General features: G+C 39.1%; 1 protein-coding gene across 4 annotated transcripts; it reads left to right on the top strand.

Annotated features, from left to right (window-relative positions):
* Nucleotides 1–27,998, top strand: GFRAL (GDNF family receptor alpha like). 4 transcript variants are annotated; one of them, XM_039568751.1, is made up of 11 exons: nucleotides 13–89; nucleotides 1,712–1,830; nucleotides 3,263–3,397; nucleotides 10,082–10,240; nucleotides 11,722–12,159; nucleotides 12,852–12,908; nucleotides 13,530–13,857; nucleotides 15,826–16,085; nucleotides 19,168–19,266; nucleotides 24,704–24,785; nucleotides 25,799–27,998. In XM_039568751.1, exons 2-11 carry the CDS (start codon nucleotides 1,821–1,823, stop codon nucleotides 25,884–25,886), a joined length of 1,656 nt encoding a protein of 551 aa, XP_039424685.1. In that variant the 5' UTR covers nucleotides 13–89; nucleotides 1,712–1,820; the 3' UTR covers nucleotides 25,887–27,998. The 4 variants fall into 4 exon arrangements, with proteins under 4 accessions (XP_039424684.1, XP_039424683.1, XP_039424686.1 ...); XM_039568750.1 differs by lacking the exon at nucleotides 1,712–1,830 and having other exon boundaries at nucleotides 1–89; nucleotides 10,088–10,240; XM_039568749.1 differs by lacking the exon at nucleotides 1,712–1,830 and having other exon boundaries at nucleotides 1–89.

Genomic DNA, 27,998 nt, shown 5'->3' with positions numbered 1-27,998 from the left:
CTGAGGGGCGGCGCCGCTCCGGCACCTGGGCCCCGCCGAGCGCGGAGCTGCAGCGCCCGCGGCCGCCATGGCCGCGCTCCTCGGCAGCGGTAAGTGCGGCGGGGCGGGGGAGCTCCGGCCGCGCCGGGACCCTCCCGCGCCCCCGGCCGCTCCCCTCCTCACGGCGCCTTCTCCCGGGGCTCTCCGGGCGGGGCGCAGGTGCCCGGCGGGGTTCGCGGCGGCGGCTCGGCCCCGCGGCTCGGGCAGCTCCGGGAGCGCCCCGCAGCAGGGGCTGGGGCCGGGCGGCGGGAAGGAGTGGGAGCGGCGGGGACACCCCCGGCTGGGACGCCTTGTCTGAGTGAGCAGCCACTTGTTTGCTGGCTGGGGAGCGCTGGGTGCTGGCAGTGCTGCACAAAGGGCTGCTGACACTTTGGGTTTGAGTGGAGGAAAAGGGAAAATCAACAAAGCTGGCACAGAAGGATTTGGTACAGGAGAGTAGGATGGGTCAAGTATGTTTTCATTTCTGTTACTCTCCTTTTCTACTCACTACATACTGTATACACGCTGCTTCTCTCTTTAACTCCCCACTACTCCAGACTTATATTCCTGTGTTAAAAGTATTCTGTAGGTAGTTCTGCCCCAGGTTTTGTTAGAATAAAGTTGTCATTTATCACTTTTCGACTATATTCAAAGTCTATTCAGCTGTAGTTTGCCATTTTGCCTTAGGAGCCAGTTATCTCGCTGCCCTTGACATTGGATGGAAACCTTAGCTTGGTTTCCCAATATTCATTATTACTTATTTACATTACTTTAAGATTGCAGAATTGGGAAATGTAATTCCTCCATTCCTCAGCTCCCAATCTTCAACGTGAAGGTGCTAAAATGTTCCTTTTTTTTCTTGCTTTTGACTTTCCTTGCTTTTGACCAAATTCTACACAGAAGCAAGAATTTTACACCTACTCAGTGAATCAGTAGACTCTTGCATAAAAGTACAGACATCTGTAGAAATTTAAATGTGTGTCTTCTTGTCAATATGGATCCCTCTAAAAGTTTTTGCTACTAGCTCTTAGATGCCCTGAACTCTTCTATGTAAAAATCACATTGTATTACAAACATTAGAAATAAATAATTAAAGTGAGTGACTGAAGTAATAACTGTCAATTTAAGCAATTGTATAAGCTACAGTGCCCTGGATTCTAAAATCATGTAGGACAGTTTGTTTCATGTAGGCTTCTGGCAGTGTTCCCCCTCTGTACTGGTAAGGAAGCAAAGACCCATCCATAATATGTCATTAGACCTAAAGAAGTCCTTTCTTAGGCTGAATTGCCTTCAATCATAGATTATGCTGCTCAGCTCTTTATTTTGCAAAAACATCACGTCCTTTTTTGTGGGCATTTTCCAGGTAGGTTCAAAATAAGCAACAGTGGGAAATACTCCTTAAAAAGTAACAGGAAGGCTGTGCAGTCAGTCCTGTTTTGACTGTCTCAGCCACTGCTCCTTGAAAACTGTGTGAACAGGAGGAAGACAGCACAGAGTCTTTGTGCTGTGAATCCTAGTCAGATGTGTAAATTTTCTGTTGTGTTAGAATCTACAAAATAGGTAAATGGTCATCCAGCAAAATACCCTTTCTTAATAAGTTTGTGGGTTTATAATTTTGTATTGTTTTATATATACAGTCATTTTCACCTGTAAGGTATTTGACAACTTTTTTCTCTGTCATCTGAATAAATAGAGAGTAATTTCACAATAAGGAAGACCTTTTGGAGACAGTCCCAGAACTAAAATGTTGTTATAATAAGCCAAAATTGTCCTTATGGATAGCACCAGCTGCACATTCCTCAATGTCAAGAGGTAGGAGCTGTTTCTATCAATATGTCTTCGAGGCTGATGAACAGACACAGCCTAAGAGCGTTTCAGGCTGGAACTCACTGAAATCACCACCTGCACAGATCTGAGAACTGCTGGGAATATGCACAACTGAGGAAGGATTAGCACCAGCTATAATAAGCACGTGTGGCCTCTTCTTTGTCTCATAGGCACACTAGATGCTGTTGCACCTGTCAGTTAAAAAGTGTTAAATATTGCTTCATATTTATCAACATGTATTCAAAAAGTGTTCCCTACAGCAGCACTGTTATATCACAGGTAAATAATTTCCAGAAGGGATGGCATCACCTCTCATCAGTAGTGACTCTTTTAAGATTATCAAGAGGGATGTTTGATACATAATTTTTTTATTCTAAAATGTATAATTGGAAAAATTTAATTTCCTTGGATAGGGTCTGGCCAAATCCTGAAGCAAAATTTCCTGGCTCTTGCACATGATGTTTAAGTGACTAAACAATGCTGGAAACTACTCAAATTCCATATGAACTCTTACCTGAACATGAGGGGGGGAAAAAAAGATATTTTGTCTGGAAGATGCTGTGTCCTTCACCAACTAAAGAAAACACTCATAGCAGGTGTTCATCAGGTAGTTTGATAAGGCCTGAAATCAGTGACTGAAACTTAATTTTATAGAAAATAAAGACACATGATTACAAATTAGAGGTTGTCTTACCATGGGAATGTTAATGAAAGAGCTAAACCTCAGCTGATTTATCTTTTCTTAGCAAGGCAATTTAATTTTCTACTGATAAATCACAGGCAGTGCTGCTTTAAAATTGTTTACCTTGAAACCTCCAGAATTTTTTTATGTAATTAACAGGCTCAATGCACTCAGGAAGGCAGATAAAGACATAAATGTGGGGGTTGCTTTCAAGAAATGATGCATCTGTGAAGTAAAAATAAAGAGGGTGAAGAGTATTGTATTTATAATATAAAATCACATTTATTATCTAACAGTTGTGTACTTGTCAAATCTCTTTCACACAGTCTCTTCATAGGAATTACTATATAGTCTAGCTTGGTGAGATTTCATACGAATAAAATGCTGTTTTCTCTGAATTTTATCCTGTCTTCTTTTCTGTAATTTATTATGTATCTCAGAACTGCAGCAATTTCTATATATCTATGCACTGATGTCATATATAGCTATGGTTGATGTTATAATATTGGAGTAAAACCAATGCAAAATATGCCACACTGAAACTTTGAACATTTAAATTTAATTTTCCGGTTGCAAAACTGAGGAAAAGCTTTGTTCTGCTAAAAATTAATTTGATAGAAAATTTGAATCTATAGAAAAACTATATTAAATTGTATTTTTACAATCTATGTGTAAAGGAAAAAGGTCAGTACAGTATCTACTGCATTAAATAGTCATTATATTCTGTTTTTACAGTGTTGTTCATTTACTTCACATGTATATCTACTGTCCAGACTACTGACTGTCTGCACTTGAGGGAGCAATGTATAAATGCTGCAAACGGATGTGAGAGTGTCTGGAATGTGGTTGAAGATGCCTGCAATATTTCAGGTGATTCTGTATGGTGTACACGGCTTTATTTTGAATTGCTTTGAATTTGTATGGTTGCATAATCATAGTTCATTACATATATGCTGTGGTAACTAAATGAAGGTGGTGAGATTTAAAAGAGAAAAATTGTGGCAAAAGACAGTCAGCTTCTGAAATCCTTTACAATGGCCAATGCCACTTTTAGTAACAGACATACTGTCTCTTCAAGAAAGTGATAAATGAAATTTCTGCACTATGAACAAAGTCAGAGCCTGAACCAACTCAAGAAGTCTAAATTCAGCAGAAATCAGCCTCTTGTGGGATCCTGTTAAATAAAGCCAGCATTTGGCTGGAAAAGAAGTTCCAACCTTGTTTTACACAATCTGGAGGAGTTGATCTGCCCCCTCCCTGGCAGTGCTTAAGGGCAGGTTGGATGGGGCTTTGAGCAACCTGGTCTGGTGGAAGGTGTCCGTGCCCATGGCAGAGGGGTTGGATCTACATGATCTTTAAGGTTCCTTCCAACCTAAGCCGTTCTGTAGTCTGTATTTATTCAGTGAATAGTACCAACACATCACAGAGATTCACTTGCAGGGGGTGGTGGTATGATAAAGTGCACATTATGACATGACTAAGCTCCCTTGAATTGTTAAACAGATTCTCATGTAAATGAAAGCAGAAAATTAGTCTGTTTATTGCACTTCCAGTAGTTGGTGCTTCACTTCCAAATAATCAATGTTTTAAGTAGGGAAAGACCAGGTATTATAAGTTTGACCTGAAATTTATCTTAATCTCTGTGGTTATTCAAATGAAAATATTCCTTTCCCTGAAAACATCTTGTCTTCTTGAACAAATCTTGGGTGTCATTCACCACATCTTTCTTTAAATCCCTCCAAGACTTTGCTGTTAAATGATGAGAATCCACTTTCCAGGCACTGTGAATATGGAAGGGAGAAGAAGAGTGGCTCTATAGTCTGCTAGTGTCATTAGACCAAGCTAGTATTGACACCTTTGTTGATTGATAAGTATCAAGTGATCTGCAACTACATCATCACTAGCAAATGATAAGGGCCAGGGACTATTTTCTGATTGCATTTACCTGTCATGGGGCAGTGTGTAGTGGTGAATCAGTGTTATCTACATCTCCGTGGAAATCTCCCTTCTTCTTATAATGACATTATTTGAACAGAATAAGCTGTGTTGTGATGCCATAATCTGTTCTGAGCCTCAGCTGCAGCAGATTTGACAAAGTGAATGTTCCTCTGTCTTGATGTCAGGACCCAGTCTGACCTGTGGGGGAAGCCAGGCAGCAGAAGTTGCTTGGCTTCATGGTCAATAAGCCATTGCTAAAACATTAACCTGCAGTGTGGGCTACCTGAATGAATGCCTCTGTCTGTCTGTTGCATACATTTGATGTCTCAAATATCCCATGTCACAAGGCAATATTTAAAATAACTAGAGCAGAAAATTCTCTGAGGGGTCTTTCTTAGTGTGTCCTTTTCCAGATACTTACCTACTTTGCATAGAATGGCTGAATACTTTTAAGAACAGATGGAGTAAATGAAAAATACATGATCATTTAACAGTTGCAGCAGTCCCCAAAGCAACTGGGCTTCAGCCCGTGTTCTGTTGATCTGTTAAATATTTCATGTGAGGTGAAACAGTCTCAAAAGATATGGCTGCTGTTTGGAAAAAAAAAATACTGGAATATGCAGTACTTTCTGGCTAAAGTGACCTAAAGATGAGCTCTCTAGAACCAAAACAGAACAAGCTGAATTTGCTTCTCTCATATAATTCATGAGGACATTAGCACCAAGACTATTTGCCACAGAGATCAATATTTGTGCTGTAGCCTATTAATCTGGATACCCTGCAGCCAAATGAAGTGGGCCAGCATTATTACTTCTGTGGTTCCCCCTTTGGATGTACATTGTGCTATAATATGACGTTTCTCTCTCTTATTGTCCTATGTACTTATTCACTGATATTAATGATATTTGTAACTGGGCCAGAGAAACCTTCCAAAAATAATTATTCTTGTGATTGCTTGTTTGGATTTGCATCTGTATGTTTCCTTAGGATAATAGCTCTTGGCAAGGACTCTCTAGCATTGCAGAGCACTCAGATATTGTGTCGGGTCTAGGACAAATTATACTAAATGTGCTTATTAGGTACCATGATCCCAGAGCATGTAAATCGAGTCAGACAGCTGATGGTACCTCTCAGACAGCCCACAGAAACAGTGATAGAAAATCTACCAGCAGCATCCTTAGTAGGAATCAATTAGTAGGAGTAATGTCTGTCATGTGCAGGTCTAGAAACATCATGGATGAGCTGTAGGAATGGAAAAGGTCCTTTGAGCACAAACACACTACTCGGAGGCAATAGACAATGGGGGAAATATTTGTTTTGTTAGATTCTTTATGCAAAACCTAACTACAAATTATAATTACACTCCTTCTTTGGGATATGAGTTCAACAACTCAGTCCCTCAGACCGTAACCTCGAAGTTAAATGTGTACATTCTGAAGACCTCCATCTTTTGCAGTGCGGGTCTGGGAACACTCTCCAAACTACTGCCTAAGTCACTCCTTTTCTGTCAAACTTTCCATCACTGCCTCCCCACTACTAGCATTTCCAGAGTCTCAGACATAGTCTTCTGAGTCCTCTTCTAGAGCCTTCTTCCATCCACCTCTGTGGCCAAAATATGGTGGAAAGAAAAAACAGGGTGTGAAAATGTCTATGAATCATCTTCCAGGTCAGGATAGAAAAGATAGAAATATTAAGTTTTGATGAAATAAGATTTTTCCCTTTGAAAAGATCAAAAGAGTTTCAGCACTGCAGAATGGAGATTTTAAGATTTGGGCTTTTATGGTTTGTTTGTGGGATTGGTTTTTGTTTGTTTGTTTTCCTTCTGTTTTTTCACTGAAAAAACAAAGACATTTACGAGCTCTGATTTAACCATAAGTACAAATCTTCTTAATTTTTCTGAATGGGAAGCAGCTGTGTTCAAAAGGAAAAAAAAAATCAATTCATATCACTTAAATTTTAAGGAATCACATTTTGAATTAGATTTGGATGAGTTTACTTTTCTTAGAATAACAGAATCACTGAGGTTGGGAGGATCTCTAGAGATCTATCCAGACTGTGGTCTCACCACTGCTAGACAGGAAGACCCCAGATTTTCCTCTGCAGTCTTCAAATTCAGTTCCCACTGAGACAACTGAACAGCTGACTAAGCAAAAAAAGAGATTATCACTCTGGAAATGTCAGCTTCTACTCTGTCATGCTTCTCTCTGTGGTCTTGTGTACATGAATTATGTACCTATAAATAAATCAAATTATAAATAATGGCTGCCAAACATCAGGTCAAGAGAGCATTTTTTTTTTTGTAAATGCCTTGGAAGCATATGTATAAGATAAAATATATTACCTAGAACTAATCTCTGGTAAAGCAACAGTAATTGAAAACCAGTAATAAAATATTTTCTGCTGTTCATCACAGCTGAATCAATACCATGTACAAACAGACCACTACTGATAATAGGCTATTTCTACACAGTTTTCAAGAAGCCATGCAAGGGAGCCCCATAAATGTGATGTGCTTCCTGATTCTGTCTATGCCCTTTGCATGTCCGTAGCCCCACAACCTGCCCTCCAGCCCCGCCTGTCAGGTGCTGACTCAGCACAGTGCACTCACAGAACATCCCTGGGGGGCCACTGAACGCAGCCCCTGACCCCTGGCCATGACTTGTCAGTGTCATGAAGATAGGTGAGTTAAGTGAGGCTGGGGTATGGGGTTTTATTCTTTTAGTTCCACTCACCTCCACTCTTGAAGTGTACTCTAGACCTTGAAGAAGACAGTCATAAATTTTGTGAATAAGCTGTTGATCCTGATCTTTGTTGCTCTTTTTCTACCACTGGAATATATTCTCCTTAAATTCTTTTATTATCCCTTACTTTGTTGATAAAATATGGAGTAGAATATCCACACACTCATCTTCATGGTCCATGTCACCACTTTCTTTCTGACCTATTTTTATGGTCAGGGAGTATCCTATGTCTGTGACCTTCGACAGATCTCCTGAGCTCCTTGAGTACTGGAACTGTGAGGGCTAATGGTCGAAGGCATGCTCTACTTCTGAAAAAGCAGAAGGAAAGTCGAAGATGGGGTTGGAGTAATACGGGCAATCCCAGCCACCATCACCTCCTTCCTTGCTGACACAAGAAGTGGAGTGGGAGCAGAAGCTGGGAAGTGCAGCTCTTGCTGGCCCATGACATTCCTCTCCAGTAGTGTATTTTTTGATATACTCCCCAAGCCCTCCTTAGTCAGCAACAGCAACTGGAGAAAGGATAATGCAGAGACTGTTTGAAAAAGGGGGGTCAGGACAGGGATGTGAAGTCTGGAATAGCTGATTCTCATTCCTTCAGGGACAGGCAAAATGCACTGTTTCCTCTTGCAGAGCTTTGCCTCAATTGCCTTCCACTGCTATTTGTATCAACCACATATAAGTGATTTTAAAACTCTGATCTCATCAAAGTTTGCCCATGGCTGGGGACACATGACTTCTTCTCGCTTCGCAGTTTTACTGGAGCGCACGGTCTCTGCTGCTCCACGCCAGTGGGGAAGCAGCAAGGCAGGAAGCCAGACAGCACCATTCACAGGGCAGAGACATCAGCCTATGTGCTCAATAGACTAAAAGCAGTCCTCATGCTGCCCTGTGACCTGCCTGGATCTTGTGAGCCACATACTGCTTCTCTTACGTATTGTGAGACATTTAATATCTGTGAGGTAAGGAGAGGAATTGTGCTGGTTTGGGGACCTACATACCTGTTTTGACAATGTAGATCATGGCTTTCGCAAAATAAAGCTTTCTTAAATTATATTGAACTGCTTCTCAGGTAACATTCTTAAGTAATGTGTAACTTTATTAAGCAATAATAAATCATAGAATTATAGAATGTTAAGGGTTGGAAGGGACCTTAAAGATCATCTAGTCCCAATGCCCCTGCCATGAGCAGGGACACCTCCCACTAGACCAGGTTGCTCAAGGCCTTATCCAGCCTGGCTTTGAACATTGCCAGGGATGGGGCATTCACAGCCTCCCTGGGCAACCTGTGCCAGTGCCTCATCACCTTAAATTTCTTCCTAATACCCAGCCTAAATTTCCCTTCTTCCAATTTTTACCCACTACTCCTTGTTCTGTCACTACAGTTCCTGATAGAGAGTCCCTGTCTGGCTTCTCTGTAGGCCCCTTCCGATGCTGGAAGGTTGCTGTGAGGTCTCCACACAACCTTCTCTTCTCCAGGCTGAACAGTCCCAGTTTTCTCAGTCTGGACTTGCTGGAACAGTTCCATGTCCTTCTTATGCTGGGGCCACCAGAACTGGATGCAGCACTGCGGGTGGGGTCTCATGAGAGCAGAGTAGAGGTGTAGAATCACCTCCTTCAACCTGCTGGCCACACTGCTTTTGAGGCAGCCCAGCACACACATGGTTTTGAGGGTTGTGAGCACTCACTGTCAGTTCATGATGGGTTTTCCATCAACCTTCACACCCAAGTCTAATTCTGCAGGGCTGCTCTCTATCCCTTCTCCACCCGGCTAGCAGATGTATCTGGGATTGCCATGACCTAAGTGCAGGACCTTGCACTTTGCTTCATTGAACATTGCAAGGTTTGCACTGGCCCACTTCTCAAGCCTGTCAAGGTCCCTCTGGTGGCATCCCTTCCCTCCAACAAGCCAGCTGCATGACACAGCTTGGTGTCATCAGCAAATTTGCTGAGGATGTGCTCAATCCCACTATCATCATAATAATATTTTTGAAAAACTTCTAGGTCATAAAGTAGATGATTGATTGATGTACCTTTGTACCACAAACTAGTACATGTTCTTTATTTTCACTGCACATACAAGGAAAATATGACCTGACATCCGGTGTGTGTTTGTCACTGAGTCCGAGTGCACATGCAAACAGACTTGAAACTGGGCCAGCAAACTAAGGTTTCTGCACATTTATTTTTTTGTTTTAACTTCTCCCTCATTTTTATTATAAAAACCCTAAAAAATCAGACTATTCTTGGGCTACTTTAAATTTGTTGTCATTCTCAAACTTAGGCAGTGAAGTTGTTCTGTAGGGTAGTAGTTCAAGGGAATATCCAAGTGGCGTTTGTAGGCTCACACGATCCTCACATGAGTACAGAATCTGACCCAGTGCTGGCATCTCCTCAGTGTGGGGTTATCATCACCATTATCACAGGGCTGGGTCTGCCTTCTGTGTCCTCTCACTCCATTCCATGGCAATGCCTTAGCCTGCACTGTGTGTTCCTGTCTCTGTACCAGGCACTTCATTTCTACTACACAGGACCAAGATAAGTCTCTCAGTTCAGGTTGTGTCCCTTCCACCCCTGGGCACCTTTTTAGTTTGGTCTCAGTGCCTTACCTGCCTAAAACAAAAGGTGTGAGTTTGAGGTTTTATGTACTTTGTAAATGAGAGCAGATATTCTGGCAATGGATCAGATCAAATAAAAGAAGGCAATATTGTATCCACAATTTTATATTACTTTGAATATTATTTAAAATTTGTAAAATGTGACAAACCATCTTCTCTTGGCAATGCATATTATGTTTGTGCTTCAGTTGAATTGTTTTATGTAACCATATCCCTTAAGCATTAATAATCATTAATGAAATTACAATTTTAATGATGAGATCTAGGTAATAGATGCAAGGCAGAAGACACTGTTGGATGTAATAGAATAATCCAGGTCCTGGCTGACGAATACCCAGAATTCAAAAACTGTGTCTGCACTACAGACAATATCTGTAGCATCACAACTTTGCTTGGGAAACAGTGCGGCATTAGGAAAGGTAATTAACGTAAAGTTTTAATTATGAAGACCAAACCCAGTAATTCTGTAACCACCATTTTAAGTGGATTCAAGTTTCTTTGCATTTCCTCAAGTCTGATAAATGCCCCAAAAAAATTAGTTTTGTCTTTTCTATGATATTCACATTCCAGCATGCAAATGAAAGAAATGCCACAAACAAAAGCAATAAAATGCATGTGAGAAAGTCAGACGGTTTCTAAAGCTCTTGTTGAATCCACTGAAAAGCAAGAGTGAATACACAGTGTGTGTTGAGGCCTACTCATTTCCTATGGAGGTTTGAGAGCCACTGGATCTAGGTTGCGTGTATGGAGAAACGTATCCAGTACCTTATAAATGGGATTGGGAGTGAATGGGGATGCACAGTGGTGCAGTTGTGTCACACAGTTGCAGGAGGGCCTTCACTACATCTAGGAGAGATTACTGTATGTGGGAAATAGTTACCACTTTCATAAAGCTGTACATAGTACATACAATGCATCTTTTAAAAATTCTGTTTAATCAATGGGCCCAGCTCCCCTCAATCTATTTTTTATTTTTCTGAGAACTCTAATCCCTGCAGAAAACCTATCTTTGTAATTGAGAATTACTTGGTACCATGCAAAAATTGCAGTTTCTGGTCCGAAGTGTCCTGGCATAATGATTAGCAAAGCTGACACAAGAGAGGTAAAATTAGCCAGTGAATGAGAGTGTGCAAAGTGAGTTTCAAAGCTGATTCCTGGCCACTGCTGGCATCTCTGCTGGCATCAAACAGCATTCATCATACAGTACTAGAATATATGGCCGTATTGCAGAGGAAGTAATAACATCCTGGTCTGCCCCAAACGAGAAGGATGGGTATCTAAAACCTGATGTTGATGTCATTGGAACAATTGCTTTTGCTTCTAGCAAAATGACATAATTTTATATTTTTTTGCCAACTGAGATTACATTTCTCTTCACTACAGAAAGAAGTTTGGATGGACTTACACTAATGTTGAGTTTACCTGCAAAGGATAGCATATGGTGTTGGTAGACACTTTCAGGTGTAATTCTCCCTGTCTAACTTAAATTACTATTTTATGTAATCAATCAGCCGTCTTCTGGAATTGTCATTCTCTCTTTAAAAATTATACATTCTCTTAAGATGATAATCCATGATATGTCCAAGCTGTAGGTGGTTAAAATTATGTGAAGTTAAACTCTTTGTGCAGTAATTTTAGTGAGGATTTTTTACTAGTTTTGCAGCTGAACTGTTAGAGTGGACTGTACTATACAGCCAACAGCAGACAGTAAGTTGAGGAAGATTTGTTAGTCTGTAAGACTGTGAAACTATTACGTGTTTACACACAGCTCAGAATTAAACTAGGGCTGTTTCATTCAGTGTAATGCATTAAGACAAGTACCCTTTTCCTGAGTTTTTGTGCTGTGATGATGATCCATCGTCCATTTGATTTATAACTCTGTTTGTACCTATTTCTACAGACTATTTGGAGTCTTTCCCAAGGTCAGACACTGAACTGAGCATTAGGCAACGCAGAAACCCTCAAGAGCAAAGGCGCTCTGAAGAACTGGAGACTGACTGCAGCCTTGCCAAGCAGCGCTGCCGAGAGGAGCCTCAGTGCTCTGCCATGTACAGGAGCTTCCAGCGGGCGTGCCAGGCAGCTGCAGCCAAGTGCAGGTTCCCCATGCCTGGAAAGTGTTTGTTAGCCTGGAGACAGCTGAGGAAAACAGTTCTGGGAAAGTGCTCATGCTCAGAGCCGCTTCAGATGAGATGCATTAAAATATGGAAGGGAATATTTGACAACCCTTGTTTACAATACTCTCAGGAGAGCCAAGCCTCAGCAGCAGGTGAAAATGACTACAGCGATGGTGACTATAATGCTGATGTTGATGGTGAGAAAAATCCGGTCACTGACACAGGTTAGTGCTATTCCAGCAGTCTGAATGCTTTCATACATAACAGGACTGTGCACAGTCTGTGAAAAAGCTTTTCTTGCCCACTTGTAATTCAACATCAAAAAAATGATCATTTTAGGAGGTTTATTTATAAATAAATTCACAGTCTGACAGAAAATGATAGCCTGAGTGCAAGTACTATTGTTCTTCAATCCGTTAATTTGATACAACCTGATCCAAATCAGTCGGTTTTAGTTTTTCACTATAACTAGAAACAGTGTAAGACCAATAAAAATAATTTTCTAATAGCAAGAATTATTTGCTTGCCTTGACTTTAGATCATGACAAGCAGTTAGTTGAAAACTGGTCCACCGATAAACACATTAAGGCCTCTGGCTTTTATTTATTCACAAGAAACCTGACTTTATAATGCACTGAGAAGCTCTAAAAAACTCTTCTTGAGTTCATAGGATCTATAATTATGTAAAAATGTTAGCAGCAGCCTTTGAGAAACTGTGCTTTGGCCCCAAAACTTATGAATATATGTAATAGTGGGTTTAGAAATTGTTAATGGGTTCTATTTGGTCAAGCTAATTTGTTTTATTGTTGTTTGTTTTTACTACAGGCACTATGCCAGCAAGACAGACAATCCTTTAAAGTGAAAAGCTAAGACATTATTTATCATTTATGTCTGTATCTGTATCTTTTTCTTCTAGACAATATTAGTACGGAAACGAAATTACAATGGGGCTTATCTGCTCTCTCCAAACAAGGTAAGTCTGAATTTACTTATGAATACTTATGAAAAATAATTTTAGCTCAGTTTTTGGACAGTGTACAATGTACCTCCAGATAAAAAATGAATATTTTTCATTCAAATGAATGATCAGAGAGTTAATAGATCCAACATATTTTCAGTTAAGGTACTGCGTAGAGAAGAATCCAAAAATGTAACAGGTAACAATCAGGTAATGTAAATCAGGTTAACAGTCATGATCCTGTTAAATTTACAGAGGCAAATCCTATCCCATAACCATTTTAGGGTCAGAATTTTCTAGATATTTTTGGAAGGTTTATTTCACAGTCTAGAAATATTTAAACTGATGTTAAAAGCACAAAAATGCCATTTATATTCTCTTCATTACTTATTTCATAGCCTAGCATAAGGAGATTTCAGCAGTTTCAGGAGGGTTTCTTATGAGGGCCAAGCAGGTGCAAGACAGAAGTGTGAAGGTTACTCAGTAGGCTTAAAAGAAGCAATGCTGGAAGAGCTGGATCAGAGTTTTGGGAGTCAAGCTTGATTTACTGGGAATGTTGTAGACAGCATGCCTACCAGTCATCACTTGAGAAAAATTTTCTTGCGATTTTATTTTAAAAACTGTTATTCTTTTTAGTGTACACAACAAACAGAAGCTGTTTGGATGTGAACAGGGAGTGTGTTGAAGATGAAGTGTGTAACAAACAGTTGTCCCTGTACCTTAAAGTTTGCTTAGTAAATAAGAAGTGCGACATGGAAGGATGTCAAGCAGCCATAAGGTTCTTCTATCGAAACATGCCTTTTGAAGTTGCCCAAATGATGATATTTTGTGACTGTATCCATCATGATGAATCCTGCCACAGAGCCAAGGAACTTCTCCATGGCAAGCCCTGTGCAGTTACTGCAGTTCCACCCCCATCATGTCTGAATGTAATCCACATGTGTGAAGAGAATGAATTGTGCAGGTGAGTAGAAGTATTTTGTCCAGTAAAGTGAATAATGATTTGGTGAAACCATTTTTATATATACTCTATATCTCATCTATAACAAAATTATTTTCTGCACTATCTGCTTTGTTTGACATCTTCACAGATGTTTGCATCAGCTGTGGTAATTCCAGACGTAATTCCAAGAGTAAACTGAAATGATTAATTTTCAGAAGGGTCTTGAATCTAATGTGGGCTTTTCTTACGCCTGTATTATGACACTTAACACCATTATGCTGGACAAACTCTGTTATTGCATATTTTCATAACCACTTTCTTCAGATAACACCTGCGTGTCTGCACCTTTGCCCTCTAGCATTTTGCCCAAGTTGTGCAGCAGACCAGACAAAGTTTGTTTGGTTAACGTAATTACCTTTCGAGGGCAGAGTCTGACCCTTTGTACCCAACATCCATGCAACCAACTTGACCTGTTCAAAAAACTTTAGTCTTGTTCTCTTCGTCTCAAGGATACTTTCCAAAAGCTTTCAAAAAGCTGGCCTGAAACATGCACAGACCATCAAACTCAGAAAGGATAATGCCTTCTCAAAGTTTCGTTTTATATTTGTAAAACATGCAACAGGATTACCCATGTTTGTAGCTCAACTTAATTGGCACCTGTTATGGATGGTCAGTTGGCCCACTTTGGTTTTCAGTGTAGTCAGCTTGTGAATTGGATCTGAATTTTACCTCAAAGCTGTGCTCAAATTAACCTTCAGTCAACAAACCACAAGGCCAGGAGATGATTTTGGTTTTGTGCAGATTATTCAGATTGATGTCAGTGAGAATGGACAAAGAACTGGGCTACAAATGTATGTCCATACATGTATAGGCATGTAATTTCATAATAGAAAAGTGCTGAATTCCCCATCATTCTGGGAACATTAATGTTTCCTGGCACTGACAATAAGTGCATAAAATTACCAAAATTAGTCTGTGAATTATGGCTAGTCACATCCATAAATCAGGAGGTGAATAAAAATACTTCCATTAGAACAGAGGTGGCATCTGCTTTGAAACCTTTGTTTGGTAATGAAAATATTTGCAGAAATTTTCTAGCCAGTATTGCAACAGTCCATGCTTTTCCATGTGATATGCTTGTAGCTACTACGCAATATCAAGAGCAAATTAATAACCTATTTCTATGATTAAGGAAGAATATTTTAATACCTTAATGTTGTATTAACCTATATATTATACAATATAAAAGACTTTACCTTTATCAACCCCTAAGATTTAATGTGATAGATTTTTTTTTAATTAATATCCACATATTTTTTAGTTAATTTATAATGGATATTTTCTATTGTCATATACAGTGCATTGAAGGCCAATTTTATTCCATCCTAACAGCAAATAAATGGAAATAATTTGAGGTTATTGAACTGGGAAACAAGTTAATTCTTCATGTAATTCTTCATGTAATCTCTGCTATCAGTTTGTCTTTAAGTCGAACTGAATTACTTCTACTTTTTCCTGAGCCTTGGACATTTCGTATTTTATTAGCATTCGGCAGGGCCGAGGGGTTGACATTGGATGCTGATTAGTTAATGTAAAATAAGTTGAATGTTTATTCTTCCTTCACACTACTGAAAAACTGATCCACTGGAACGGCCCCTGGTGTGGTTTCATTGTGGTGGCTGGTCTGATTCCTCTATTCACATTTCTTCTCTGAGTATCTGAGACTGTTGGAATTCACACTGTTTTTTACTGGACTCTGGAAAAATCTCCGCAGGTGCTGATTAGAAGTGCAGTTGCTTTTTCTCAAAATCAGAGTAGAATTTCTGGCAGCCATCTCTGAATATTGCCATTTTTAAGGCCTAAGTGGTGCCTTGGAATTACACTCTCTTTTAGTGGTGTTCCTTAAATCCCCTTTTATGAAATCACAATTGTAGTTGTTAAAATGTCATTGCATACTTCTTTTTTTTTCCTTTTTTTTTCCCCTACCAGGAAAAAATACGTAACTTTTCAGTCAAAGTGTTGGAGACATGTGACAAAAAAATGCTATGAGGATGAAGCTTGTCTTGAAACTTTAATCAAAGATGACATGCCCTGTTCTGCCAACGCTGATTGCAAAGCAGCCTACATCAGCAACTGGGGCACAATGCTGCACATGGAGTGCACCTGCCAGAATCTGCCTCCCCTGGAGCAGCCTTTGTGCGAGCTCTTCCACCACATGCTGCACAGCAAATCCTGCTTCAGTGACCTACGTGAGTAACACATACAGCTTTACAGAATAATTAGTTTTAAAGAGAATTAAGATGCTAATTTACACCAAATCTTTACTACATCTTTGCTACCACTGGTTGCAGCAAGATCTATAGCTGTGGGTTTTTTAAAATCCAAATCAAAGTACAAACTGTGTTGTAGCGCTATTGTCACAAAACTGGACATACAGTTTTCTTCCTCTGCTTTGGAGAAAAAATTTATTATAGTAGTAAACCAATGAAATTGACTACATGTCTCATTACTTGAATTTTCTGAAATAAAGAAATAATTTCTGGAGTCTATATCAATATGCAGAGTTAAAAAGTCCAAGGTCTTCCTGTCATTGGCCTAATGTTGTACTTTTATACATTGTTTCTGGAAATAATATGAAGTAGCATTTTGTTTTTCTTTCTTTTCTTCTTGGAGTCTAAATATTGGTAAGCCTTACACATATTTAGCAACAGACTTAATTCCACAAAAAATAACTTCAATTATTTAAGTAGGATGTTAAATAGGAATGAAGGCTTTAGGATTTTGTCTTAAGTAAAAGCACTGGGTGTAATTCAGGTAGGTAGGTACTTTCTCAGAACCAGTAATGGCTTTCATGTGCTTAATCAGCTTATCAACTTATCAACTTAATCAACTTATTTTTGTTAAATATACATGTCCTTGCCAAGCCTTTGGTTAAGAGAATTGTTAATGCAATAAGTGGCAATATGGGAGCAAATATTAGTGTTTTAGTCTGAATCTGCAATGTGCTTTCAAAGCAAACCTCCTGTTTGTCCCCACTTACTGTGTCATGGGTCACATCACAGGGTGGTTCTCTGTCAAAGGGTGGGTCCTGGTCTCCTGCAGCATAAAACTGAACCTAAAGGTTCATCTACAGCCTCTGCAGTGCTCCAGCTGCATGCAGACATCTGGTCCATCAACCACATCAAAGACCAAAGTATTCTCTTCTCTTCAAATCTCTGATCTATTACACCAACTATTTTGCAATATAAATCCTCTTAGGATATGTTACTCACTAGTGCATCATGCCCTATGCCAGTTACCTTCTACATGTATACTCTAGAGTTATATATATTCTTAAACTAACTTGGGAGAGCAAACAATATCTAAAGATTTCAATGAAAAGAAATGGCTCTTTCATAGTTTTATCTGATGGACTGTATTTTGAAAACATAGGGATTGTGTGCATGCATTTCATTGAATAAAGTAGCTACTCTTTTAGTTCTAGCAACCAAAATGGTACCAATGATAAGGGTGTAATTTTTTTTCGTGTCACTCGAAGGCTACCCAAAAATTAAAATCAAGTTGCTGAAACACTGCTCTTAATTTAGTTAATCACTATTCAAATCCAGACTCCGAGAAAATACTAAAAATTGTATAACTCCCCTGGACAAGGATAATGGAACACGCTTAGAGTTGAGATTTCTAGCAGTGATTTTGCTGATGAATATTATTTACTTGTTTGCTTTATGGCTGAATTTAATGGTCCAAATGAGTGAACACATCATCGTGTTAGTTATTTCTTAACCTACAAAAGAAAAAGATGATCCTCATGTCTGAATAATCAAATAATTGCTGACGAGCTTTCGCCATTCCCTGAAGCAGTCTCAGGATAAAATGGTTTGAGGGCTTTTGTGATTGAAACTTCCCTAACCTAATTGGGACTAAAGAAGAGAAGCTTATGTTGCTTGTGTGGTGCAACAATTCCCTGGCAGTTAAGCAAAAAGAATTTGGGGATCCAGAGCCTTTGGTTGATCAGTACCTGCTCTACAGAACACTTGCAGGTTATTGTTAATATTGCTTTTTTTTTTGTCTAGATGCCAGTTGTAATGTAGCTAAACTGATGATGGTGATGATTATGGGTTTTATTATAAGGCATGTTTTTAATGCCATTCTCTGCATGGCAGTTCAGAGATGTGGAGTGACTACTCTGTTGCAGCGCGCACCCAACCCCATCTGCTGACTTATCCCTCTGGCCTGGTGGTGATCTTTGGCTGACTTCCACTCTTACAATGGCAATGACCTTTCTGAATAGGCAAATACCCAGAATTTGGAAAAGGGATCTTTGCCTCCAGAACTGGTGTGAACAGACCCACAAGCAGTGTTTACACCATCTCATCTTCCTACTCTTGCATGGCGCTGCCTTTGCTACAAGTGTTTGCTCTCGAGGCTGTGCTCACAGGATTGCATTTGCTGCAGACTCAGTAAAAGGCAAGAACTGTGACTGACTGCTGCTGTATGAAGCAGAAGGACAGTGTGGATCATTGCCATTGTAGGATCAGTGTCTCAACAGGAATAAGCAAAAATGTCGGTGAGGAGAAGAAAAAATTTAAGTTTCCAAAATACTTTAACTCTGGGTTGTACTTTTGGGTCTCACAGAAAAAAACCAAATTACAGGTAGGTTTAGTCCATTGTTATTTGGACAATAACAATGGACTGTTCCAGGCTGCAGATTATATGCCTTTCTTATGTTGTTTTCATTACAAAAGAATAAAAATTTCATGTCTTGCCATTCATGTGTGTGACCAGATGTACCCTGGTATGGTTTAGCCTCCTGCTCTGTAAACTATGCTACTTAAGTAAACCTTCTATTTTTCATTTCAACAGAAGATGTGTATTTTCAGATATGTTAATGAAATTATGCCTACTAAGAGGACAGGCCTTTGTGAAAAAAATTGTTGAGGTCTAGCAATGCAGTTGGAGAATAAACTCTGCCTTGTGGAAATTACTTCAGACTACTACCCTTCTCTCCACTTCTGTATTGGTTTGGTGGACCCAATTCTTTTGATGGGCCTATTTTTAAAACAGTTTATGTGAAAAGAGAATTTAAGCTGTTTTGTGACAGAGAATATTTTCAAAGCATGCCTGGCACCCGCAAGAAAAACTACAGGGGAGGTTTAACTGAGATGGAAAAGGAAGAACTCTTTTGCACTCATTCAATTTGTTCATCAAGTATCAGTAAACAGTATTTTTAAATACCTCCCTTTATAAATTCTGTGGCTGTTAGCAAAATACCAAAAAATATTCACTTGTATAACTATTTTAAAGTATAGATATTTTCTTTCCAATATTCAGGTCGAATTTCTATTCAGAAGAAAGGTTTTCACTGGGTAAATACAGAAATGCCAGGCGAAAAGAATTCCGGAGCACAGCTCCATTCTTCTGCAATTAATGGTGAGTTTGGGCAAGTCACTCCATGATTTCCACAGAGCTACTCTTGAAATATCCCTCATGTAGGATAGAAAAGGCCAAAGGTTGGGTCCCTCAGGTGGTTTCAGGCAGGTGAGCTTGACCTGTTGCTCCTCCATTCAGTCTGGATATCTCCCTACCTGTTTGGCTTAGCTTATATATCCACAAAATAAAGTTAATCAGACTGAACCAATTACTCTGATAAATGGTTTTGAAATAGATGTCTCACAATCACTGTATTATAATTGGGGAAAATTAGGTTTTTAAGCCTGCCAGAGCCTGACTCTCTGTACAGTCATTAGAGAGTAGTAGTCATAATGTGTAATACAATTATTAGCTTTGATGTCACACCTACTTCTATCTCTCTTAGCTTTCTGTAGTAGTTACAGCAACAAAATTAGAAGTCACAGTAAATGGTGGTCTGAGAAGGGGCTTGTGTTACACTCCATCAGACTCTACCTTCTCATGCAACAGAAGGGCACACAGTATCCCATGGGCTGAAGAGCTGCAGCTGCTTTTATTTCCATGCATTAAAATTAAGAAATTAAGCAACATAAGGTTAAAGGATATTGAATTAATATACAGATGTTTTCATTGCTGAAATAATATTATTTTATATTTCCTTTTGAGGGGCTCAGTTACAGAGTGAGAACACTAAAGAGCTTAATGCACAGATACCACCTCTAATGAGAATGACCTGTTCTACCTTGTGCAGGGCAGATTACAATTCTCCAGACATTACTACAAATTATTTCCCAGAACTGTTCATACAGAACACTTTCAACTGTGAAAAAAATAATTCAATCTCTGCATGCAATAGAAAATGAAGTGACTTCTAACCTCTCCATCCTTCAACTATTGCTGAAGTGGGCAACCTGGGAAGTATAAAAATGGATTAAGGGAATGGGATTCCTGAGAGCTGTATGTGCATAATTAAGCATTTGGCTGTAGCATTAGCATTAAAATTACTTAAGAATCATGCATGTCATCCAAGTGCTCTGTGTAGCCAGAGAAGAAAGTCAGGGACCCTCTAAGGAAGAGTAGTCTAATCTTTTTGGACTGCATTTCTGAAAGTATTGACTTCTCCTTGCCAATTACAGAGGGAGCCTGAATCCCTAGTTGGAGCAAGACTCTAGTGGTTAAATAATGCAAGTCATAATACAAGAAATACTGCACTAAGTGAGAAAATGCAAAATGTGAGATACTTCACCCTTGTGACTAGTTCTAACTGAAGATCCTTTCAGTGGGTAAAATGCATTATAAATTTAACTCGGAGATTCAGATAAATATTTGCAAGAAGCAGCCTGCATCCAGTTAATTCTGTTCACATTGAAGTCTGAATACTTTCCAAAAACCTCTCCTTGAAGTCTTAACAGAACTTTGGATGGCCTTAGAATAAAAAGAATGCTGACCAGCCTAAACCATACAATAAAATATTCTTTCTCTTGTAGCTGTCATGTACATTAGATGGGAACTCTTAAGCCATAAAAGTCTCATAGAAAAACAGGTCAAGAGGAAAAATTTGATTCAGGATATCTGCCTGATGGTAAAAACCATACTGCATATTGTTTCATAAATCCCACTGCCAAAAATCTAACCCAGTGTCCTAGATTCATATGCTAATAAATGTGCATTACTCAGGCTGCAAGGGGAGTTACTGTCTTCACAAAATATTTCTCTTTAATGAAATCAAATCCCAAGAAGAATTCAGGGCACAGAGACAAAACTGTTAAGTTGTCAAATATAGCTTTTCACATGTGTGAAGACTTTCGAAGACATTTTCTTCTTGGCTATTTTCTTCTTGAAAAACATGAGATAAAATCTGCTGATGTCTCTACATTAAAATCTCAGAAGAATCCTTTACTTAGTTTGTCATTGAAAGAGACACGGAACTCTTTCACTAGATGAAATGAATGGCCATCTATGGATGAACATGCTCAGAAGAAACTCAGTATGTCTTCAGCTTTTTCTTAGTTTTATACTCTAAAATATAGTTTACTGTTCAAAAAAACAGTTAATTTCTCTATTTTATTCAGCAGCATTGCAGGTCATCCCATTGGATAAGATTGCTTTAATAGAAGGAGTCTTTCACAATAAATAATAAATCTAAACATATATACATATATTCAAATATATTTGCAAATAAATAGAACTATGGAAGTTGAAATATTATTCCAGCTTTTGGTGTAAAAATGTGATACCAGGATTATGTAAAAATCTTGACTGGATTTAAACACATTCACAATCTCAGGAGGGAACAGGCCCACAGAGTCATCTGTGGGCTGATACAACTCTGTTATCAAGATGTGATGTGGGCAGAGTCAGAACCATATAAAAGTTAATGAGACTTTTCCTGTAAGCTTAGATGGGGCCAGAATTTGATCTTATTCTGGAAACAATATCAAAAAGTGATAAATAAAATTTGTCCAAACTTCTAATATGTGTACCTAATTTTGCATTTTCAGCCTGGTTTTGACTTTATCCTATGCAAATTATATCAATGACTTTACAGAGCCACATAATTGGAAAGATTGCTTCCTGCACTTTAATTTGAAAAATGATTCATGTGGGAAGATAAGGATTTACTTTCATCAGCATGGAACTTTGGAGCTAAGTTGTGGGGTTTTTACGGAAGAGAAAGATAGAAATACTTACCTTGTTCTTGTGAGATACAATAAAATTGGGCTTGACCCAAAACTGTTGAAAATTGTTGTTTTATATATTTCCTACTGAGGAGTATTGCAGTTCTGAGTATTTAGATAAACAAATAATTGGCAGGGTTTATCTGTAAGTATGCCAGAACTGAGATTAATTCAGCTTCAGTGACTTTAATTTGTCAGGTGTCAAACACTGTCAGTCTGACAGGTTTATAAATGTAGAAGAAAGCCTGTGACAAGCTGCAGGTAGCCAGGAAGCCTCTGAGCCCAAGCTGGGATTAGTCCGTCCCATGAATCTGCGCTCGGTGTACGTAAGGAGGTAGCTCTGCAGTAGAGTGGAATCCCACCCATGCTTCCAGCTGTCGGCCCCAGCTGAGCGCCCACTTCCCCTCCGCAAGCCCCGCAGCCGGGAGTGTCCGTGTGTCTGTCTGCAGACCGCCCCCGGCGGTACCTGCAGCCCTGCCGGCGGGTCCCTGCGGTCTGCAGCTCATCCTGCACAGGGCAAGACAGGCTTCCTGCAGCCCTGGTGGCCCTGCTCCACACCTGTCCTGCGGTGAGAAGGCCCAGGAGTCTCTCACAGCCGCTGGCCACCTCTGTGGCACAGAGCAGCCCTGCCAGCACCTCACAGCCCTGCGGAAATGCCGGCTCTCGCTTGCGTCCGTTCGGTCTCTGCACTCCTTACTCGTTCAAGTGGTTAAACCACAAAAAAATATATAAAATGCATAATCGGCTTTTCAGCCACAAAACTTTGCCCTGTCCTAGCCTTACAAATTTCCTCACTTCTCAGCAGGTGTAAGACAATACATGGTTTCTAGCATGATCCCATCACTGAAATCCCTCTTTGTTCCCAATAGAACTGAATCAACATCTCTTTTACCAGCAGTTCATCAAAAACGTGGCATTTTTTTCAGATTTTGTCAAAAAAACAGAAAAAAATGATTTCACTTCATCATTTCAAAGTGTTTTGTTTGATTGAAATGAAGCACCTTTCAGAAATTTTATAAGAAAAAGATCATCATGCTCTGCTGAAAGTTTATTAGCCCATTTTTAAACATCCATGACTGTAATTATAATATAGAATTTGTTAGATACAATATTTTTTGTGGTGACGTACTTTAAAAGTTTCCATTTGCCTAAAATATGTGTGAAAGTCACTTTCCACTTCAAAAAAGTAAGAAACTGTTACCCCTACAACTGCTCCTTCACTTGTAAAAAGTTTTCAAAGGTAGCTGCATGTACAATTAAGATTCAGAAACTGAAAAAAATGCCTACAAATCACTCTTTTGCTAAAACCCATCATCTTAAAGAAATGTTGTAACTTGAGAGCTAGGCCAACTGCTGATGTAGTTTTTAATATATGTTATTAGCAGTCCTTCTCTAAGATAGGCCTCACCCCTCTTTCTTCAAATATTCACCATATTAAGTTTCTTTCAGTAGGTTACTGGATTAAATGGAATGTTCATTCCATTTGTGCAAACTGTGGTGGTTTGATCATTGCTTTCATTTCCTTATATTGGAAAACTTGAACTTGGGATAGTTTTTTGAGAAAAGTGAGGACCCTCCTACAAGGAAAGCCAGGCAGGTCCAGCCCCCTGCTCAGCTCATTTTTTTCCTTGCTGTGGAACACATATTCACTCTCTCTGCCCAGGGCTGCTCCAGCATCCATACCACCTGTGCTTGTATTACACGACACTCTACACCTGCTGCATATATGCAGTGTACACAGAAATGCTTCATTTAGGGTTTGTGTGTGCACATAGACAACACATGGAACATACTGTAACTGATAACTTACTCAGAGACCAGAAATGGCCTCATTGACTCAGTGATGAGTCCAGGAATCCATCTCTTCCTTAGTGAATGTTCCATTGGTTACATAAGATAGAGAAGCTCGGGAGCAGCTAAGGCCCTCTGCATTTGAATTCCTATATAAACAAAACTTAATTGATTGTATGAAGATGACAGAATCAGTGCAACCGGAAAGTCACAGGAAGGTCTTGTGTTTTATGCTTGTGGCTCTGCATTTGTGCCTTCTTGTCATCTAACTTCCACACCTCTCCATCCCATGTCCTGGGCTTACATTAACACTCTCAACTGTAACATTTCCTCCAGAATATGTGATCAAAAGCAATAGAGTTTTAGGAAAAATAAGTTGCTCCTCATTTGGAAAAGAAAATTTGAAACAGCTCCCAGTTTTTCAACAGTTGGAATTTTTAGCACATAAGCCACCTAAGTGACTTTTTGGTGAGAAGCCTAACAGAAAGAGGAAACTCTATGGGAATGGGGCCCAGAAAAACAGTGTTAGATCCCATTTTACATTAATTTGATTCTAGGTGAAGTATTGCTCCACACTGTAATTACTGTAAGATGTGAAACTGGAAAATAAGTCTAGTAGATAAGAGCCAAGTCTGCTCTGATACACAGAATAAAATTAACATTTTAAAATCAATAGGGAGAATACTCCAAAGCAAAAATCATAGTAACAAGCTGTTCCCCTGAAGCAGAGTGAAAGGTACTGCTATACATATGAAGCACTATTGGAGCTGGTATTTACTAAAAGAAAATTACCTAGTATCACATAGCAAAGGAAGAGTTATTCCTACCACTGACATACATCTAGGTCTTTTTCCTCCTTTTAATTAATTTTGTCAAAATTGATAGCTAATTTAGTTTACATATGTATGCTTTCCAACACAGATCTCAAATTTGATTCTTATTACTAAAAAAGTAAATGATTAATTTCTGTTTTCTGTTTTTATTTATAGGTGAAACTGTCTACATTATTGCTTACTCCTCCTGCATAGCTCTCATCCTAGGAATAGTCCTGTTGACCCTCCTAAAGATCAGGTAATTTGATAGGGATATTAATCACTGGTTCTAGGAAATTGAAAAAACAGAAAATAAAACGTTTTGACTTAGTTAAAAGGTGGACATTGTGATTGTCTTTAAAAACAGTCCAGCATGTCCCAGTGATGGAAAGAACTGACATTGTGGGTGTCAGCAGGGAGGAGTGAAATATGATATGTATCTACAATGCCCTCCATTCATGCAGAGATCCCAGGCTTTGGGAGGTTTCATTTCCTGTCCCATGGCAGGGGAAGGTGAAATCTGAATTCAGAAATTCTGTGAGACTGTGTTCCTAGCCCCATAGCAGGCAGTGGTAATGCAAAAAGGAAATGAGAATATTCAGCATTATAACGTATTTAGAAACCAAATCATGAATGCTGCTATTGTAGTTAATATTCTTGCCAAATGCCATTTTTGCTCATAGGAGTCTTTAAACAACACCCACCATCCCTGCCATCCTTTCCTTCTCCCCCCTCTCTCCCTCCCTCCATACGAGAAACTGCCCATACACCAATGCTTGGTAAGAAAACAGAAATGTGCATTCACTTAGTTAAATGAACATGGCCTTTTCTTAAATGATACATTTTCTTGGACCAAATTAAATGGCCAGATTTCAAGAATTACGCTGTCAGATGATAGGTAACAGAGCATGATGTAGCAGGAGCTATATATAGTGGGAGGGATATTGAGTCAAATTGCATTATTAAATTCCGAGGCAGATCAAAGAGGAATCATAGAAAAATGCAAAAGGCAAGTCAAGGATATATGGGAACAGAGGCTTTCTCTTTAGGTTTGCAGTTACAGAAATATCAGCCTATGAAGAAAATTCAGATTTAAAGAATACAGAAGATGGAAGAAAGAGCAATGCATTAATAACAATGAAGGGGATTATTTTATACCACAGTGTTCATCATAAAAAGAGGGGAATTTTGCCACTGATTTCAATTAAGCCAAAGTTCAAACCAAAAGCTGTATAGTTTATTGTTACATAAATGCACATTCTTTGTTTTCAGAGCCTGCAGAACAAAATACGAGTCAAGAAGTCCCTCGCCAGATCATTCTTCTGAAACATTTATGGCCCATTATAAAAGTCACAGATGAACTACTCTGTTGCTTATGCTTTTCAAGGCTATTCCTGAACGCCAGCCTGTTGTACATATGCGATAATAAAATATATATTAAAAAAACACTATAAATTATGGAATTTTGTAGTTAAGCATACAAAATATTTTTATATTTATTAGATTATTTTAAACCTTTCACAAGCTGAAAAAGGGGTAAAAAAAAGGTAAAACTGTGCTCTCTCTTATTTGTGTAGATTGCCAGATCGCTCCTGAGCTGCACAATTCCTACTTTTTTAGCTGCACATGACACTGGTATAAATGCTGTATCAACAGTGGCAATCTTTGAAGCCCACCCTTCTGATCTCAACTCATCTGGAAGAAATAAAAAAAATCCACTCAGAAACATTTTAGAGACCTGATAAAGAGCACAAATGTGGCAGTTTTGTATAGCAGGCTCCCAGGTACCAAGTACCTGATGCAGTTATTTGTCAAGCAGCAGTCACAGATAAGCTGCCTGTAGTTTGATGGTGGAGCACTTGTAGGGTAGGAGGAGATCAGGATTACAACCCCTTTCAGAGCTAAAATTACTATCTGCTTTGTCTCCAAAATGCCGAAACTGTTTTTAACTTCTCCCCCAATATGTTTCTAAAAGAAATGAATGAGGTTTGCCACTTTGAATACAATAACTTTAGAAAGAATTTTTTGGTCTGAATGCCCAGTGGAGAAAGTCACTTGCTTGGGGCTGAAGTGCCTGCGTCTCAAGAGAGAAGCTATGACCCATCTCATCAGCTGTGTTTCCTATTCATTGTCTCTAGACAAGACCCAAAGTGCCTAATTGTCCCCTTGCCATGTACTGGGAGTCATGGTCCCTGAACACCATTCTGGATCCCACTTTGTGGCTATGAGCCCTGGATTTCTCTTTATAGTTGAGTTTTTTTGCTAGATTTAAGCTTGTATTTACTGCCAGTGAGTTGTCTTTGTTAAACCTTTGTAACAATCTGGTTCTGGTGAGCACAGGATAATGGACTGCTATTTCTTATTCAACTGTTACCAGGAATAGCACATGTATTGTCTTGTTATAATAGCATCTGATTAATTAACTTTATTTTGAATGTGATTAGTTTTAATTTTGTCTGAATTATCACTAAGTGTAACTCAGCTCCAGTTTTGACCATGACAGATGACTAATCTAAGGCTACATCTAGGACTAGATAACAGATCTAGGTCTAGAAATTATTGTGATCAGAAAGGCAGGAATCTCTGCTCTTCAATGTGACTCTTGCTTCTGGCTTTGGTAGCTTGTGAAATTATTAGTGTGAGAGCAAAATCTTAGTGTGCAGTTCTGTTGGGGAGAGGCTTAGAAATCTGATACACTTATTACAACATGGATTTTCTCTGTCTTTATTATCTGCATGCATAATACAAAACCAAACGAAGTCCTTTTTGTTTTGCAGTCAAGTGTTCTGTCATTACTAAATCAGCATTTGGACAAAAATCCAGAAACAGAAAAGTGCAGTTAGTTTGCTAATCAAAATATCTCCTTTAGCAGTCCAGCAATTTGCAGCGTCTGCCTTACCTCCCACCAAAGTTCATATTCTTCATCTTGAAACTGTGAAGTGGGAAGACTTCAAACTGAAAATACTGTTGAGAATATGTTGGATAAAAATATTTCTTTATGCAGGAAATGTACTTCTGACATGAAACCTGCGCTGGTTTTCAGTCTGACTTCAAAAACCAGTGAACCCTCCATATCACAAAATTTGAAGAGCTTCTTTTAAATTCAGATTTAACTAAACCTCAATCAACAACAACAAAAAACTTACCTTCTGTCTTAGAAACTTTTTGTTTTCTAATTGTCTTATATTTAGACACTAGAAACCCAACTCATATATGTGCTTACACACACACACACTCACAAGTATGTAAAATGTATTTGAAACGGAGGGTGTGTGAGTTACTCTGAAAGACAGCAGGACACTTAGTGGCTCTTGTGGTGTTATGCAGTTTTACAGGCTCTCTCTTGAAAGAGATGACTTAAATGCTTAATGGGAAAAGTACATTTCCTCCACTCTACATGTGAAAAGTAGTCTGTCAATTGTATCTAGGTGTTAGTTATTAAATAAAGGAATTTCTGCTGGGATGATCTGTA

Source organism: Corvus cornix, chromosome 3 (genome assembly GCF_000738735.6).
Source record: "Corvus cornix cornix isolate S_Up_H32 chromosome 3, ASM73873v5, whole genome shotgun sequence".
NCBI classification, from domain to species: Eukaryota; Metazoa; Chordata; class Aves; order Passeriformes; family Corvidae; genus Corvus; species Corvus cornix.
Note: the sequence above shows the minus strand (reverse complement) of the source record. Positions and strands in the feature narration are given on the sequence as shown.

Bases quoted from the DNA above. Each gene is read 5' to 3' on its own strand.
- GFRAL (XM_039568749.1), top strand. From the start codon at position 68: ATGGCCGCGCTCCTCGGCAGCG. The intron at 10,241-11,721 runs GTAATTAACGTA...CTATTTCTACAG, and splicing joins ACAGTGCGGCATTAGGAAAG to ACTATTTGGAGTCTTTCCCA. The intron at 19,267-24,703 runs GTGAGTTTGGGC...TTTTATTTATAG, and splicing joins CCATTCTTCTGCAATTAATG to GTGAAACTGTCTACATTATT.